At 54.5% G+C, this 16958-nt stretch overlaps 1 protein-coding gene across 1 annotated transcript; it reads right to left on the bottom strand.

Moving 5' to 3' along the window:
- Positions 1-1612: 1612 nt before the first annotated feature.
- On the bottom strand, positions 1613-9851 carry TSEN54 (tRNA splicing endonuclease subunit 54). The gene is made up of 11 exons (XM_088535861.1): positions 9697-9851; positions 9402-9563; positions 8840-8903; positions 8637-8720; positions 6783-6881; positions 6435-6487; positions 6037-6135; positions 4536-5173; positions 3908-3968; positions 3159-3275; positions 1613-2027 (listed from the first exon to the last, which is right to left on the bottom strand). Exons 1-11 carry the CDS (start codon positions 9849-9851, stop codon positions 1877-1879), a joined length of 1683 nt encoding a protein of 560 aa, XP_088391987.1. The 3' UTR covers positions 1613-1876.
- Positions 9852-16958: the final 7107 nt, after the last annotated feature.

Here is a 16958-nt window from a genome sequence, read left to right on the forward strand (position 1 = left end):
GTCAAAATGAGGCCAGGGTAGGAGCGCCCATCGCTGCTCCACTCCACCATAGCCCTGGCAGCTGCTGTGCTGGTGAGAAACAGCGTGGCCAGTTTCTCAACCGTGACTGCCGCGGTTATTAAAGGGTAATTGGTTTGTGCTGAATCAGGGAGTCTCTGCCCCAGCGAAACTCCCTGGTGGCTCCTGCTCATCGACGCAGTTTCCCCTCTGGCACGAGCAGCGGAGACAGGGACAGGCACCGCGAACGCGTCTGACCCCGTTCCAGGACACACACGAGGCCCGTGGGCCTCTGGCTGTGCCTCTTCCAAGGAACTCCCTTCCCACTGCCTTTAATCTGCAAAACAGCCTGGGAGAGCACCCAGGAAACAGCCCAGCACCGCCAGCCACGCTGGCCTTTTAAGACAGACATTGAAGTAAAAACACAGCCTCTGAGGAGGAGGAAGATGAAGAGCGCTGGGGTTGAACCTCGGCTCAGCACCTGCTAATACAGGTGTGCACATGAAACAGGAGCTGCACACAGAGCTGCAGACTCGTCCTCGGGGCTCGCGCTGCCCTCCCAGGGGGTCAAGGCTGAGACCTGACACCAACACGAACTGCTGTGTGAAAGGGGTCCTATGACCAAGAGCAGCCACCAAGCAGCTCGTGATACTGAGGTTCAGCCTCCCCAGAGCATCTGTCTCCACATAATTTTCCCCAAAACATTAATAAAATAGCACTCAGGAGCCCAAGCTGTTGGAAAAGGCTTTTTATTCTTTAGCCTTTGCTTCTTTCCCTCCCACCCCCCAAAAGAAACTCAAATGTTAATTATCAAATCAAATGCACATAAAATGACATATCTGAAGGAAGCTAGATACCAAATGCAGTGCTGCTCAGCACCTTCCACCAAGGAACAGGCTTTCCAGCACTCTAAACTGGCACTTTTGCATAGAGGCTAAAGCAGATTTGGTACCTGGATATCCTGGCAGGAGGCTCCCCTGGTAGGGCCTGGAAATGATGGGACACGTTACTGGTCCTGTTTGGAGCACGACAGCCATAGGACTTAAAGGTTCACGGGGCATCTGTAGCTTGTTTCCACTGAAAGATCTCATGTGCAAAGGAAAAGACAAGGAACTACAGCCAGGAAAACGGATGTTGGCAAGGGAACCAGAGAGAGCTGCAGTATGGCCCTGGTGGGAGCATCACACACAGTGTACTGATATTACAGCATAATTTTAATAGGCTATAACACTGCATGGCAAAAACATCTCAGGACAGCATCACTGCATGAGGCTGGGGTGTCAGCCACAACACTCGGGGCTTTCTGTGACCTCTGGTTGACAAAACAGTGAACAAAGCCCACAGTTTCCTGCTCTCAATATCCAGAAGGTTGATTCTTGGGGTTGAGTTTTACACCTGACTTATTTTCCCCACACAAGGATCTGATCTGATGCCTGTTGGTACAGCTGAATAGCAGAGGTTCAGGGCACCACCACTGATCTGATCAGCTTATTCTGCCCTGTCTGACCTCAGTGATCCTCCAACTGCTCAGACTGGCCTGGCACAGTTGTTTGTGAAGAGAGGGCTGTTTTCTAAGTGTCCGCAGGACAGACAGAGATGCCAGGTCTAGTCAAAGAAAGCTCGTGGTCCGTGAGATCAGAAAGCTGGAGAACCAGTGGTTTCAAGAACCAAGTAGTACAGATTCCAGTCCAGAAACACCCTGCCAGGCTGTACACACTGCTTGATTGCAGTAGATTTGCTTTTACAAATGAGCCACCTCCAAGTATAAAAGTTGGTTATCACAGTCTCTGTTTTCCATAATATTCCATTAATCAAGAAAACAAATCCTGAATAAATCTCTCCCCTTCACCCCACATCACTTCTGCACTTGACAGCAGTTTCAGTCATTAACATCAACTGGTAGCTTGAAATCCTTGAGCGAATAAAAGGCAATTTCTCCATAGTCCACCAGGGCAAAGACCACCGGGACGTCCCCGCTCTGGTACGTGACCTGCTTCAAAGCTCGGAGGGATGGAATCTCTTCATCAAAGCTGTAGAGGGGGAAAAAACAGTTCTCAAAGCAAGGAAGAAAACAAAGCCAGGTGTCCAGGGAAGTTTGGATTAGCAGGGACAGAACAACAGCTAGACAATTCCCAGCAATGAGTCAGGCTTCATCCAGCTGGGCATCCCTGAAAAAATCAGTGATCACCACAAGCACCTTCTGGTCTCAGGAGCTGGTAGTGACCCTCCCCACACCTCTCAATCAGAGCCAGCAGGAGAGCACTGCGTGCCAAGAACCAGGAGCTGTCAAATCCCTCGCTGAAAACAAGGGCAATTGCACAGTGCTCCATGCTGGGCCTATTAGACACAGCTCCCAGGGCTACTGGCAAGTCACCAACTCAACACACCAAATGCTTCTGTGCTAGGAAGCTCTTTAGTTTGCTGGCATCTCCCTTCCTGTTAGTTCTGCAGAGTCTGATCACTGTTAAATGAAAATATTTGCCCAGTAAGAATCATCCTATTTACTCATAACATAGACCTTTGTAAAAGTGCATTACCACCTTCCTTCCTCTGTCTCTGTTGGAATTGAAGAGAGTTGAGAAGAGACAGTTTTAGTATACTGAAATTAGAAAAGGCAGGAACCAAACTTTGCACCTGCCTATGGAATTTAAGCATACAGATTCTGGATCTGGCAAGAAAGCAGATCTCTCTGTTTCTGCATAACCCCAAATTGCATGAGACAAAGATCAGAATACTAAACCTGTGGCCCTGGGCCTGTAGTCACCTCTAGGCAGGCCCCTCTCTGCATAAACGCACAGGGATGTGCACTGGCTGAGGACTCACATACCATACGGAGCTGCAAACCCAGTCTCTGTGCAAGTCTCTCAGACACTGCACAAAAATAGCCGTGGCTGCTCCATGTTCCTCACTCCAGCAATACCCACATGAGCAGCTGCCCGAGGACCAAGCTGCAGTGTGGTGAGTGTTAGGGCTGGGGGAATCCTCAGGACAAAGGAAGAACAGAAAGGAAAGGAAACATTTGGGCAGGACCACCCTAAAGGCAGGCACCCTGCTGACCTGTAAAGCCTACAAGATCCTGGGCCATTTACAGACCATTAGGACTTCATTTCCCCAACAGCAATGGGAATGTTTGAACAGAAACCCTAAGGTGTCATGGATACCTCCGTACACACATCCTGACATAGGGCTTTCCAGGGTTCGTCTTCTTAAACTTGGCCACAGCATCTGCTTGATACACGTTGAAGTCTATCGTGATGCCCTCTGCGTCCTCCTGCAGCCTGCAGGAGAGAGAATACATCTGTGTGGGATTGATATGGCATTGGGTATAGATACAGCAGCGAAAGGAGGGAGGAAAAGCTCTTGAAGTCTGTCTGGTCTTTTTAAAAAACTTCATTCCCCAGATGACTGATGACAAATGACTGATCCTGTAAGTTTCCGATTCCTTCCCAGACCTTTCCCCATATCTCAGAGTTACACCAAACTCCTTCCCCACATCTGCAATGTGCTTCCTCTCCTGCATTCCTTGCAAAAGCACCACCAGGAGATACAGGAGCAGAGCCCTGCACAGCAGGGGCAGCAGGACATTGCAGGGATGAGGCAGAGATGCGACACAACCAACCTCTGGACAAGATTCCCTGGCAAGTGTGCAGACAGGGAACACCAGCAGAAGAGAGCAACCCCCAAAGATACAGTCAGCCTGCGCTGCCTTGGTTCCCTGAGCCAGTGCCTCATGGAAACATCCATGTTAAAGATGAGGGTCATGGATCAGAGCACTGGGTTCTCTTGGCATCCTGGACACTGGGCAGCTCCCACGCTGCTGCTGAGAACATCACACAGACCTCCCAGGCAGGGACCGTCACAAGACGTCCCCTCTCCCCAACAGCTCTGAGCTGGCAGGCAGGACACTAACCGGGAGGCTCCATCCAGGATGTGGGAGGGCTGTAGCACACTGATCTGCTGGAGCACTGCAGCTGGAGAGAGAAGGAAAGGATCAGACCAGCGACCGCTCACCAGGGCACCCACCACCACCCACACGTCTGCCTCCTCCGACAATGGCTGGCAGCACCACAGTCGCCCGTGGCTACTTCAAAGGCCTCAGTTTCCTGCCACCGCCTCCCAGCTCACAGCCCACAACACCCCGCAGCTGCTCTGCGTCTTGCCTGCCCTGGTTTCAAATGCCTGGCAGGAGGGATTGCAGTGCAGCAGGACATGGGGAACGGATTAGAGGACCTCCCAAAGTCCTGGTTATCCTGGCACTTGAACAGGGTATAGAAACAACAAAACAAAACGGAAGGCACCAAGACAAGCCTTCTTCCCTCTCCCTCTGTCCATGTCTGGGCTCCTCTGTTTTTGGTTTGCCCAGGCCTTCAAATGAGATTTTTCTTGCTTAAGCAACTCTCCCCTAAACTGATGTTCAGCACTTCCACACCATCCCTCTTGCTGCTTTCAAAGAGATCTTTCTGTGCACTGCTGGTCTACAGTGCTGTTTCAGGGAGCGAAGGGGTCCTCCCCACACTCCTTCCCCCCAGAGCCAGTACCTGAGGAGGTGGCTTTATCCGGCCGCAGGAGTGGAGTGACAGCTTGGTCCCAGAGATGCGGCGGTCGGCTCCAAACCTTGTGCTGCCTCCTCTGCTCCAGGAGAGCTTTGTACTCCTGCCAGTTGGAGCAGCCCCTCACCTCCCTGTCCGCGTTGACGCTGCTCTTGTACCTGCTCTCCCTCTCCAGCTGCTCCCTTTCCTTTCGTGACAGCTTCTCATGCTTCTGATTGATGCGTGTGCACCAGGAAGCGGCGTCAACCTCCCTCCCAGGCACGTTCTCTGGCAGGAGCTCCTTGTCGGGCGAGGGGAGGCGCGTGCACAGCTGGTCTGGGGCCACATTTGGCAACATGATGGTGGTAAAATCCCAGCGGGGTGCACGGGTGCCAGGGCTGCCCCTCCTGTGCTCCCCAGCCCGACTCCTGGAGGGGCTCGGAGAATCCTTCTCTTGCCCTGTGTCAGGAGGAACTGGGACCAGCTCTGCCCCTCCACTGTCAGCCCCTGACTCCTTTGGCTGCTCTAACGAAGGGGTCTCATCCATGGGGAGGCAGCTGGAGTCTCCACAGCCCTCACCAGCCATTTCAGAGGTCCCCTCAGCTTCTGGAAGGCCCTCAGATACCTTGTGTTTCTTCTCTTGTGACCTAAACAGAAGCAGCACCATAAAAAGAGAGGAAAAGATCAAATTAATTTTACTCCCCTCTTCACTGTTAAGATGAAGATTCTTAAACCAGATTAAGTCTTAGTTCTCATCTCCCAGCTCCTGAACTCCTCTCTACCTCCTTGGGCACCAACTTAGCTGGGAGCAGAAGGGACCTGCAGTTCAGCCTCTCCCTGTTTCTTAAAGGATGATGCCACCTACTGGAAACCGTCACCATGATTAGCAAAATTAAGTTGTCTCAGCAGCTATTTGCATTTTGGCAGCTTCTAGTGGCTGTGTGCAGGGACCAGGACCCCCCTGTGCTCTCTGCTGCGCAGTCCTAGCACATAAGCAGCATCCAGGAGGTGGACAGCAGAAGGATGGGCCCTGCAGCATCTGCACTGCCTGTGAAAACAGAGCAAGAGCAGACACCTGCCATGCGATTCTGCTGAACCAACCTCCCTCTCCTCCTGTTTTGGCATCTCACACTGCAGATGGGAAGCACAAGGGCAGCTCGTCCCTGTTAGCCCTGTGTGAAGCACAGATGCAACAAAAGGGCTAACTTGCTAGGAGCTCAGGATGGGCACTGGGCTGGGGCCTGGCAGAGGATGGAAAAAAAGACTTTGGAGCATGAGCTGAAAGAGGCTCTTTGTCACAAAGCTGTGCTATTTGCCCCTCTGATCACCAGGATACGTGACCCCGCATGGCACAGCCAGATCCCAGCTCCAGACAGCTGAGATCGCAGCAAATGGCTGAGACTGGGGTTGGTTTTGTTTTCTGTTTTGAATCACAAGTGACACAAGCCAAGATATCTAGGCAGGCAGGGCAAAAGGTTAATCCAGATCACATCAGGGGACACATCCTCACCGAGGGCTGGAACTCCTCCTCCTCTTGCGGTGCTGCTTCCCAGAGGGCTGGCAGTGACTCTCCAGGTTCAGCTGCCTCTCGTAGGGTGACAGAACAGCGCTGCAAGGAGACACCGACACAGGGGCTGAGGGCAGGAGGGGGTGGCAAAGCAGGACAGCATCAAAAATCCTTTTTCCAGGCAAGAAAAGCCACAGGCAGGACCAGGACGGTCCTCATATTACGCCCCATTTCATGTTCCTGATCACTTCCTCAAGAAGAAGGAACAAGGAAGAGTGGAGGGCCACTTTTAGCCTTTAATCCTCCCAAGGGGTGAAATGCAAGATTTTTCCTCAAGTCTTCTCCACTCTTCTGCTGAAGATCTTCAGAAAAGAGGAAGCAGCGTGCAAAGAGCTAGTTACCTGGGGTTGAATCTCAGTACAACATAACCCAGTTGCTTCAGGTGGCTGAATACCTTAGAGCAAAGAAAAGCAAGAAGGTTAAGCGACTACCCTAAACCAGCTCACTTCAGCCCTGCTGCCACAACGGGGAGAACACGGTGTGGCACCAGCAGAGCCAGAGTCCCTAGGCTTAGGGCCCAAACCAAAGGTGAGGAAATAGGAACTGACCACACAGAAGGAGGTCACCAAGAAAGACTCGGAATGACCCTCCTTCCTTTCCTCAGTGTCCTACCCTGCCCTTGGCAGCGGGAAAGGCAGGAGGCAGAGGCTGGATCTTCATCCTCCCAGTGGGGGAAGCTCCCAACACACCTGGTAGCGCGGCAGGCTCATGGCCTCGTCAGCCAGAAGGGTCTCATAGGCTTCCTGGATGGACAAGGGCACATCTCTGTAGAAGAGCTGAACATAACCCTGAAGGGAAAAACGTGGTGCTCAGAGAACGGCAGAAACCACTCTGTGGCAGCTCACCCCGTCCCGACCCAGCAGGACACGATACCCACATACATCCACATGCCCACAGTGCCCCTTGCCCACAGTTCTGATACTCTGATTTAGCAGAAAAAAACAGGCAAAAAATGTTCACCCTGATACCCCATTTTTAGCAGGAAAACCATGAAAAAGAGTTCCCACCCTCATCTATAAGCTCTTGCCTAACTGCTGCCCTCCCAGCTGTACCGATACATCTGCCTGGATGACACAGCTGGGAGCTCAATGCTCAACTGTCAAATTAACCACTGCTTTGAGAGATCCTTTCTTTAACTCCGATGATTGCTGTGATTCAGGACACAGAGCAGCTACAGAAGAGTTTAGGACCTGCATAGCCAGAGCAGAAGTGATGGCCACGCTCGGGCTGGCTCCTCAGCAGCACCGCGATTCCAGGGCGCATTCGCCCCAGGCCAAACCAGCTGGGTCCAGGAGGCAGTTTTAGGCCATGTTTCCCTTTCCTTTTTCTTTTTTTAGTGAATGTTTACTTATAAAACACACACACAAGAAAAACAAAGCCCTAGGAACCACACCCCTCCCATGGGATGGGCCCAAGGCCTCCAACTGATCTCTTCTGCTTCTAAGGAGTGATTCTGTGCTCAGCAAGGGACTAGATTTTATTCTCACATCAATTTGTTTCTGATCTATTGTTTGTCAAATCACCCGAGGCAAAATGCCCTGCCTTTGCAAGGAGCACTCAGGGAAGGCATCAGCTGCTGGTAATCTGCTTAAATGTTGCTTTAAAACAAGTCCCCTTTAGCTTGATGCACCTATTTAGCTAATGACAGGCATCCCCGGAGAGATATAAACCACTCCAGAGGCCAGAAAACCAACCCCAACCCTAACTAACACTTCTCCAAGCACAGGAACACTGAGGAGCAACTTGGTCTCATTCCTCTCTCAGCCACATCAGCTTTACTAATTCCTGTCAGATTCTTAGAGAAGTACAGGAAAGCAGCGTGCTAAAGAACTCGTGAACTTTGTTACTGCAGAGCATGTAAAATATGTGGGATAAGGGAGGAAATCAACTCATAACAGCCGGCACTGACCAGTCCCACATGTCCTAATTACCAGTACATCATATCTGAGGAAACAGATTGCTTAGTGTCTAATCTTTTCCTATTAAGCCTCCCAAGGAATGGGAAGATACTGCTTTGATTTGATTTCCAGAAATTCCCAGAACACTTGAGTTCTGGGTGGAAGTCCAAGCCTCAATACATATATTTCAGGAAAGAACTAACAGATATGCAGCGGATATTTTATCACCCTTGGGAGACAAGGAGGGAAACTTGTTAAGTTCCTTACACTTCCTTCGGTTTGATAAAAGTGATGACTTTCTACAGTTATTGCAACCAAGATTCTGATCATCCAAACATCCCTCAAGACTCTATTGTCATGTTGACATAGGTGTGGATTCAACTTGACATGAGCTGGATAACCTGGCCACAAATGCCATGTCAACAGCACAATGTTAGAGTACTACATATGAGCCTGTGGAGCGCAGAGAAACAGGCTCAGAGAGACACCCCTTGAGAACCAGGTCAAACTGCAGGAGTGACCAACAGGTATCGAGTGATCCCAGACTTCAGTGTGAAAGTCTGGCTTTCAGGGTCACACACACAGCTACACGGTGCGTTGGGTTATTCAGGAAGGAGGCAGGGCCCCCGTCCCCGCGCTACTTACGCGTTCCAGCAGATAGAGCGCTTCCTCGGGCAGCAGGCACTGCTTGCCACGCTCCGAGAACCCCATGGTGTGCCAGAACTTCCCCTGCAACACAAGCACAAACCCGCCATGGGCCTCACATGCTCTTTGCCACCAGCTTCTCATTTAAGCAGCAGGAAGGAGCCTCGAATCACAAGCAGGGGACAGCTCCACAGCGGACTCACCGCAGGGGTCTGCAGCTCCACGATGCCCTGTCCCGGCTTCCACTCGCCTTTCACCACTTTGCCCCTGGGAAAGTTAAAGGTTGGTTTGTTACTGAGAGCAGATATTACACAACCACTCCTGGGGCAGCGATGCCACCAGCTCAGGAAGGTGTCAAAAGGCACCAAATTCCAGCTGGGTTTTCACAACGTAAGGCCTCAGAAAGACCGTAACCTCTGGATCTAGTGGTATTAGGTGGAGAATTTGTCATGGCAAACTCGTTAATAGTGTCTAAACCAGCACCTCGGACACAGAGGTCTGGGGGAGCGGCGTGACCCCAGCTGATGCAGGGTCTATCGCACAAGACGATTCCGGACAGGGCCGCAAATTCCCGAATCCCACCCCAAAGCCCAGTGCAGCTCCTGGCAGGGAGAGTTACCAGGGAGGAGGGCAGGGCGGCTCTGCGGGAACGCGGACACGTGTTTGGAGCAGCCGCTTCCCGGAGCTGCTCCCAGCGCGGCTCCCGAGGGCGCCGGGACCGGGGAAGGGCGGGAGGGGCTCCCGGCCGCCCGCGCGGGCACTCACGGCCGCTCCACGCGCTCCTCGGCCAGCAGCCGCCACTGCTCCTCGCGGCAGCGCCGCAGCTTCTCCGCCTGCTCCTCGGAGCCGTCGGGGGCGAAGTCCTTCTGGCCGCGGGGCTGCGGCGGGGCCTTGCGGGCCGCGCTGCGGGGAGGCACAGGGGAAGAGCTGAGGCCGGTGCCGTGACCCCCCCAACCCCAGCGTCTCCCCGGCCCGAGGCTCCCCCAACACCCGCCCCGTTAGGGCGGTGGCGACGCTCGCGGCCCCTTTAAGGCCCGTCCCGCCCTCGCGCCCCGCGCACCTGCGGCGGCGCGGGCCGCCCGGCTCCATGAGCGCGCGCGGGAGCCGCTTCCGCGGGCTCGGCGCTCTCCCCCGCGCCAGCGCCCCCTGCCGGCCCGGAGGACCGCGCCGCGGAGACCGGCTCGGCTCGGCTCGGCTCGGCTCGGCTCGGAGCATCTCGGCTCCACTCGGAGCGGCCGGAGGCTACGCGGCGCCGCCGTGAGGGAGCCCTGGCGTCCCACGGTGTGCGCGGTGGCCGTGCGTACAGCCCCATGTGTCCCGCAAAGCACGCGGGCGCCATCCCCATCCTAAGGGAAACAGCCCAGGGCGCTTCCCGGGAGCTGCGGCACTGCCCGCTCGCGGCTTGTCCTGGTGTGCCGGGAGAAAACGCTCCGGGAAGGGCAGCATGAGGGAGCACCAGGACTGGGTCTATGGCCTTTAACGAAGGCTTTGCCCGAGCCCCGGATTCCGGCTGTGTTGTCTCCCATGCCCTGGATTTTGGCAGGGATGTTTACGTGGCCAGCGGGGATTTCAGCGCCGGGGCCGCTAGCGCCCGCGTGCAGACAGCCGTGCCCACCGCATCGGGCTTGGGGAGCCGCGTGCGTGCGGCCCTGAGCGCCCTCCCAGCAACCTGGGCCTTGGGGGCTGCAGGTGACCAGCAGAAAGGGAGGCAGCGACAACGGAGTCACCCGGCCCCACTCGCAACCGCCGCCTGGCGCTCGGTGACACCCGAACCAAAGCTGGCAGAGAAGCTGCTCCAGGCTGCTGAAATCTCCAGCTGTGCCCACGGGTTCACCTCAAAGAATCTCTGTTTTAAAGAAAGATTTGCTGGGGCAAAGCGCGCTTGGTGCCGCAGTGCCCCAAGGCCGAGCCCTGGCGCCGGGGGAGGCAGCCCCTCCTTTCGGCAGGTGTCACTGTTTCTTCTGATTCGTCTCCGCTGCCGGTGGAGCCAGAACCGCGCGCCGAGACGTGGCCGTGTCCGCCGGCGAAGCTGCCTTCGCTGTCGAGGGAGCCGGAGCTGCCCCACGGGCTCAGCTGCCACCGCCAGCCCCCGTCCCGTGACCGCGGGGCATCTCGCAAGCATTCATTATCTAGAAGTAAAAAAAATGCAGCTTTTTCCCCACTAAAGTCTCCGATCTCTCCTACCATTTCTTAGTACCTCGACGCGTTGCTGCCATGGGGAGATGGATGCAAAACCCGCTCCTCTGTATTTCCCACTGAGCCGTTTAATTTTCATGTTATTCCCCTCTCCAAGAACTGACCCCTTCCCCTCCTGCAGGAAGGTGGGTGGTTTTGCTCAGCGTTGCTGCTCCCTCGTACCTGAAGGGAGAAGGGCTTATGGCCAGGGGCACCCGCTGGCCCATTACGATGGGTGAGGGGGGCTCTTGTGCAGCACCCACCAGGGGACAGCCCTGGGGGCCTATCCCCCCTAGCCCCCCCAGTCCCCAGTTTAATCAGTTCAACCTAAAGGAGCAAAGTCAGTGAGTGAACGCAGAGATTGTGGGAAGCGGCGGCACTTTTGCTCCCTGCTTAACTAAAAATACCTATTTTGGAGGACGTTCTTCCTGCCCGATTTTAACATAATCCCAGGACGCCACATACTGCTGCTTTCAGCTTCTGGGCTGTCACCTCTTTGTTTAACTCAGTCTTCCCTTAAAATAGATATGTTTAAATTGCTGCAGGAAAGACTCTGATCCAGAATTTGCTTTTGTCACCCGCTGTGATTGCGAGCCCTAGAAACGTCAAGATTAATTCCAGTGTACGTTTCAGCTCGACACCGAGATTTGTAGCTGTCACAGGAGGGCCTGTTCCTCACAGAGGCGCCAGCACGGCCGTGTCCCCACGGGACTCGCTGCTGTCCTCAGCTGGAGTCTCTAAACACCCTCTAATCGACCACGGGTCATAGCTGGGTGCAGGTGGCTCCTCTGGGGCTCTGCTGCTCACAAGTAGAGGGTGTAGGTAGAGCCTGGGGGCCCCCCGAGTCCTGGATTTCCTGCAGAAAGCGGGTAATTCTGTGTGATGCCATAGTTTACCTGTGGGACTAGTGTCTGCTCTAGGCTGCCCTGGGCTTTCTGGCACCTTCCTGCCGCTGCAGGACGCTCGAGGTGGCTCTGGGGTGTTGGGGCCGGGCGCTCGGCCTTCCCGTCAGCTCCTGGTTCTCAGAGCACTGGGAAGGGCCTTGTGGCCAGCAAGGAGATTTCTGAGAAACTTTCCCGAGTAAAACTGTTCCGTGTGTCAGGGCTGGACTTGGGAGGCATAAGGACTATGTCTTTGAGACTAAGCTAATGTTTTTAAAAACTGGACTTTGGGGATTAAGTACTCCCATATAACCAATACGTGTAAAGGTTCACTGTTGTCCGCTGGTGTCTTCTGGTGGTTTCGGAAAGTGGCGTGGAGTAAAGTGACATAAAGACAAGTGCCCAGTCCTGAGCGACTCGTGAGTGCTGGGGGGTTGGTGGCAACGTGACACGGGCAGCCCCTGCCTTGAGATCCCTCCTGGGCTCCCTGGCTGCAGCACAACAGGGCCCAGGGGTGCCCGAGCTGCTGGGCTGTTCATTCTGTGCAAGTCACTTATGAGCCTGGGGCTGGCCCGGCCATCCAGTCATCGGCTTTTGATTCTTCAGCAAGGCTTTATGCTGGAGGATAGAACATTTTTCACCCTGCCCAACAAAGCTGGTTTGGGGGGAAAGGCGAGATTGCCTTTTTTTAGCCTCCTAAAAACACATTGGCAGCAAACTGTGCACCCACTGGGGCTGCGCTGTGTGCAGCAATGCACAGGAGTTGCCTGCAAGGACGGGGTGTCCGTGTCCCACAGCCCCAGAGCTCATGGGGCCGGTGCTGCTGGGATCCCACACGCGTGACCAAGTTGTTTCTTCTTTCGTTTTCCCCTTTTGCTCTTAAAAAAATGGAAGACATTCACAGCTCGTGCACTGGGAGCTGCCGCATGTGCTTGCTAGGAGCAGAGGCAACCGGAGGAGTTTTTGGCTGCTGCACAGGACAGTTTGCAACCTGCTGCTTCTCTCGACGGAGTTGAGCTGTACAGTCGCACCTGACCTATATTTTTGTCTTTAATCAGAGTGAAGAGACTTCTCTGTACATCGTCCACAACAGGGAATAGATGACCTGATGGAAATAGGGCCTCTGCAGCAGTGTTTGGTGTTTTGAGTGCTTTGTTTGGCTCCCATTGCAGCTGCTGCCTCACATACATGCATCAGGAAGCACAGTTTGCTGTGTGGACTGCACCCCTCAGTGTGAAACTTCTCACTCCCGTGCTGTGCTCTAACTTGGAGATGGGTTTGGAGTGCTCACGTCAGTGTGTAGCTCAATTAACACCACTTAGTTCATTTATTTTAGCTGGGAGCACTGAAGAACCTTCAGAAAGTGCTTCATGTCCACCTCTGTGGCCTTAAAAGCTGAGATGGGCTTGGCATGAACCAGGAGGAGGCTGTAATTCTTGTGCAAGAGAGCAGTGAACAGGTCTTGGATATCACAGAGGCAGTGACACTGAAGCGAAGGGGAGCGTTTCCTCGCACTCAAAGCCTCATTTTCCTCCTTCCAGGAGTTCTGGCTGTTGCTGAGAGCTGTCAGTGGCTATAGAGATGGGTAGATTTAAGCAAGAAGCCGCTCCAGCAAAACTGGCTGCATCGCATCAGGGTAACTTTATCCTAATGCATGGAGAGGGACTGCTCTTTCCCCAGCACTCCTGAAGGGAGTTGGAATCTGCGGCTCTTCCTGAGCAGACTCCGAGGTACCCACTGGCAGCTCCCGTGTTGGGAGGAGCACGGGGAAGGGGCCGGTTGTGCTGGACACCATCTGGAAGGGATGACGCAGCCGGGCTGGCCGCACACAGTGGGTTCTGAGGGGCAACGGTCAAGCTTAAATACCTCGTGTCCAGCCCGCACATCCACGATCATCCTCCCCTCCAGCTCAGCTCGCTGCAGGTGATGGTGGGTGCTGCATTGCTGCTGTAAACCAGGCCCCTGCTCCTGGCAAGGATTTGAGGTTATCGCAGTTGTTTTGAGTTGCTCACAGAGGCTGCTCCGTGGAAAAAGCCGAGCAAGTGCTTTGGATGGCCGAGGGAATAGAGTGACTGCAGGTCTGAGAGCAGATTAACACGGGATAATGTGAGCTTTAGACACACAGGAAATCAGAGGAGAAGGGGTGAGGGCAGGGAGGTGATCTCTGCTATTTAGGGCAGTGGCGAGACAGGATACTAAAGCTATATGAGTAATTTTAGTATATCAAGACTTTTAAAAGGATATGGAGAACTTGGCGGGCATGCGGAAGGGCTTGGAAAGTGCCTCGGAGGGAGGGGGTGCGAGAACTCGATCTGTTTAGTCCTTATCAAATGAAGGACTGGATGACTTAATTACACTGTAAGTACTTTCCCAGATAGCAGAGAGCTTTTTTTTTTTTTTTTTTTCCCCAGATTAAAGCTGCAATAGGAGCCTGTCTGAAGGATAAAATCAGGATAAAATCAAATAGAAATACTGTGCAGCGTGCTGTGACCCCAGCCCAAAGGGGACCTGCTGTCTCTGTGGAGGTGGCACGTGTTGGCCAAACCCGCCTTGCGCCTTAGCTAAACCAGTTGGCAGAGCTGGCAAGTGGGTATTTGGCTTCCCTGTGCCGGAGCCTGGGAAAGGGGCTCCTGAACCGGCGTGAGGACAGTGACTTGCTGCGCTGTGACCTGCAATGGGCTGCTGCTCAGCCTGGGACGAGTGGCCGTCCTGTTCCTGCGGGCTGTGATACGTCAACCGCGTGATGAGGTGACCTGGTGGCCCTGCCGTGGCCTCCACCTCTCCCATCTCCCGTGCCCGGAGCGTGGCTGAGCCGGGAGCAGGATTGTCCTGCCCGGCGCGGAGCTCACCAGAGGCAGCGGATGGAGGACGTGCTCTTGCACATGGGAGCAAAATTGTTCCTTCTGTTGGCTGTTCCCATTAAAGGGGCATTTTGTCCAGATTATTCATGCGCTGCTGGTAGCTCCAGAGCGCTCTGTGCTAGATCCTGCCTTTGGTTGCACCCAGCAGTTTTGCTGAAGCTGAAGGATCTGTACTGACAGATCTGAAGAAAGTCGGAATTTGAAATTAAACCAGTTTGCAGCCGCTTGTGATGCACAGCTATGCAACAGCGCGATCCCAGCTACTGGCGTAATCCCATTTAAGTGACATATCTGCAGATGGAGAAACTGCTAGTGCGTTTGTTGAGTGGAGTCAAGAGAACTAGCCCTAGAAGATCAGATAAAATAAAGAACTTCGTGCATTGCATTTATGAAACGGAGGTGAAAGGCATGTGATGAAGCAGATCTCCACCGCGAGCTCCAAGCACGCAGTGGGGCTCGGGGGGAGCGTGCAGACAGCAACGTGATTTCCACCTCCGATCCCGCGTTCCCTGTCCTGCTGCAGCATTGGAGCAATTCCAGCCCTGAGCATGGAGCATGTGTACTTAGGGATGCAACAGGATGGGAAACTCGTGGGGTACAGCAGCACTCGGGGTGGGAAGCTTTCGGATAAGCCTTGCTCGTAATGAGTCCCATGTGCCAGAAATGGAGCAGTTTTCCCTGGTACTGGCCTGCTGACACAGCCCCCCGGGGCGGCCAGCCCTTGTTCTCTTTTCCTCCTGGCTATCCCGTAGCTCCAGAAATGTGATTGTGCCCTTGAGGGAGAATCCTTGTCTGAGCCGTGTGTGTGTGATGGGAGGTGGATTGGGATGTTTTTCCCTCCGTGGCGGCTCTCTTGCTTCGGGAATGGTTTGCATGGTCCATCATGAAATCGGTCCCTCTTGCAGCACGTGGAGAGCTCCAGCTTTGCCACACTCCGGACAGCCCTTCGTGTATCCTTGTCCTCCCCTTCCTTCCACTGTACAGAACGAGACATGTGTGCGATGGTCCCAATGCCACACGGAACATCGAGGGTGACTCAAAGCTGAAACGCACGTGGCCAGCGTTAATGAACGAGGGGACTCGGGCAGGTAGGAGACGGCCAAGCTCCTGTCGCTGCCCGACCCTGCCCGCAGAGCCCAGCACAGCAGGATGCTGCTGGGAAAGAGGAGCTGCAGATGCTGCTGCTGACCTCAGGTGCGGAGCTTGGAAAGCTCCTCTTGCTTGTGTCACCGGCGATTCTCTAGCCAAATTCTTTCTTCATTCAAATTGACAGGTTTCCCAGCAGCTGTCTGCTAAATCCAAAGCAGGTTTCGTAACTGGCCCTCTTTCCCCAGGGGCTCTGGAACAGCTTTTGTTGTCTTTTCATCCTGATTAAACTGTTTTCTTTTTTGGGTGTGTGGGGTGGTAAAGAATGAACATTTCTCCTGCTGCCTTCGGTCTTCTCCAACCTTATATGTCTTAAGTATGAATCCAGCTGTCCAACTCTCCTGTTCTTTTCCCAGTGTTGTAGATAAGGGCACTCTAGTTCTTCCTTTGGAATCAATCCTTGGTCACTTGTGCCGGGCTCTGCTGCTAGGAAAGGGATCTAAGTGGTTATGGAGAAGCCGGGAGCCTTGGCCACTCCTGGGCCATATCGGGGTCCCCGTGAGCTCCCCCTCGTACTGGCTGCGAGCTGGTGGGGTGCGAAGGACCTGCACAAGCCGCAGTGTGAAAGCGTCGCCTCTCGGACACGCCAGGGCTCAGCGCAGAGACACCAGCACTGACAGAGGCGGGTGCTGCCGAGCCGCCCGCGCGCAGCCCGCGGTGACGGTGTAAAGCAGAGCGGGAGCCGCGTCTCCTGCTGAGCAGGACCTTGCTCTGCTGGAGGCGTTTGACAGCTTCTCCTAAACGCTCACCCCGTGTTCCAGCTCCAATCTGTAGCATTCACAGTGTCTGCCCAGCAGGCTCGCGCCTGCTCCCAGGGGTTTAGCTGGACTGATAACCGCCAGCTCCTCTGGCAAGGTGAATTTCGCGCAGGGAAGGCCGCCAGCGCTGGGGTGGCGTGTCCTGATGCCTCCCCGCTTGCTCCAGGATGACGCTGCTTCTGCCGCCCCGTCGCTCGGGCCGCCTGGTCCTGCTCCTGGTCCTGCTTTTGGAGCACGGCCTGGCTGCTCACGCGCTCAGGTGGGTCGTGATGGCGCCTCCCCTGCTGCAGGTGCAGGAGCTGCCCCAGCAGGACCTCGGAGCACATCACCTGCAGGTACCACACGGGCGTCACCTTGCTGTGGTGAAAAACGACCTCTAAACTTGCCCTGTGAAGTTCCTGGAGAACAAAACACACCTGGGCCCTCTGTTCCTGAGTGGTGCGTGGCCTCGGCTGCCCCACTCAGCATGTGCAGCTCCAGCTTCACGCCTTTAAAAGCTGG

Source organism: Tinamus guttatus, unplaced genomic scaffold (assembly GCF_059628265.1).
Source record: "Tinamus guttatus ecotype Peru unplaced genomic scaffold, ASM5962826v1 Tinamus_guttatus_pri_ptg000649l, whole genome shotgun sequence".
Taxonomy (NCBI): Eukaryota; Metazoa; Chordata; class Aves; order Tinamiformes; family Tinamidae; genus Tinamus; species Tinamus guttatus.

Coding starts and splice junctions, on each gene's coding strand:
- TSEN54 (XM_088535861.1), bottom strand. CDS start 9,851: ATGCTCCGAGCCGAGCCGAGCCGAGCCGAGCCGAGCCGGTCTCCGCGG. Junction 6,882..8,636: donor CGCTCTATCTGCTGGAACGC/GTAAGTAGCGCG, acceptor TTTTCCCTTCAG/GGTTATGTTCAGCTCTTCTA. Junction 2,028..3,158: donor GTCAGGATGTGTGTACGGAG/GTATCCATGACA, acceptor CCCCCTCTACAG/CTTTGATGAAGAGATTCCAT.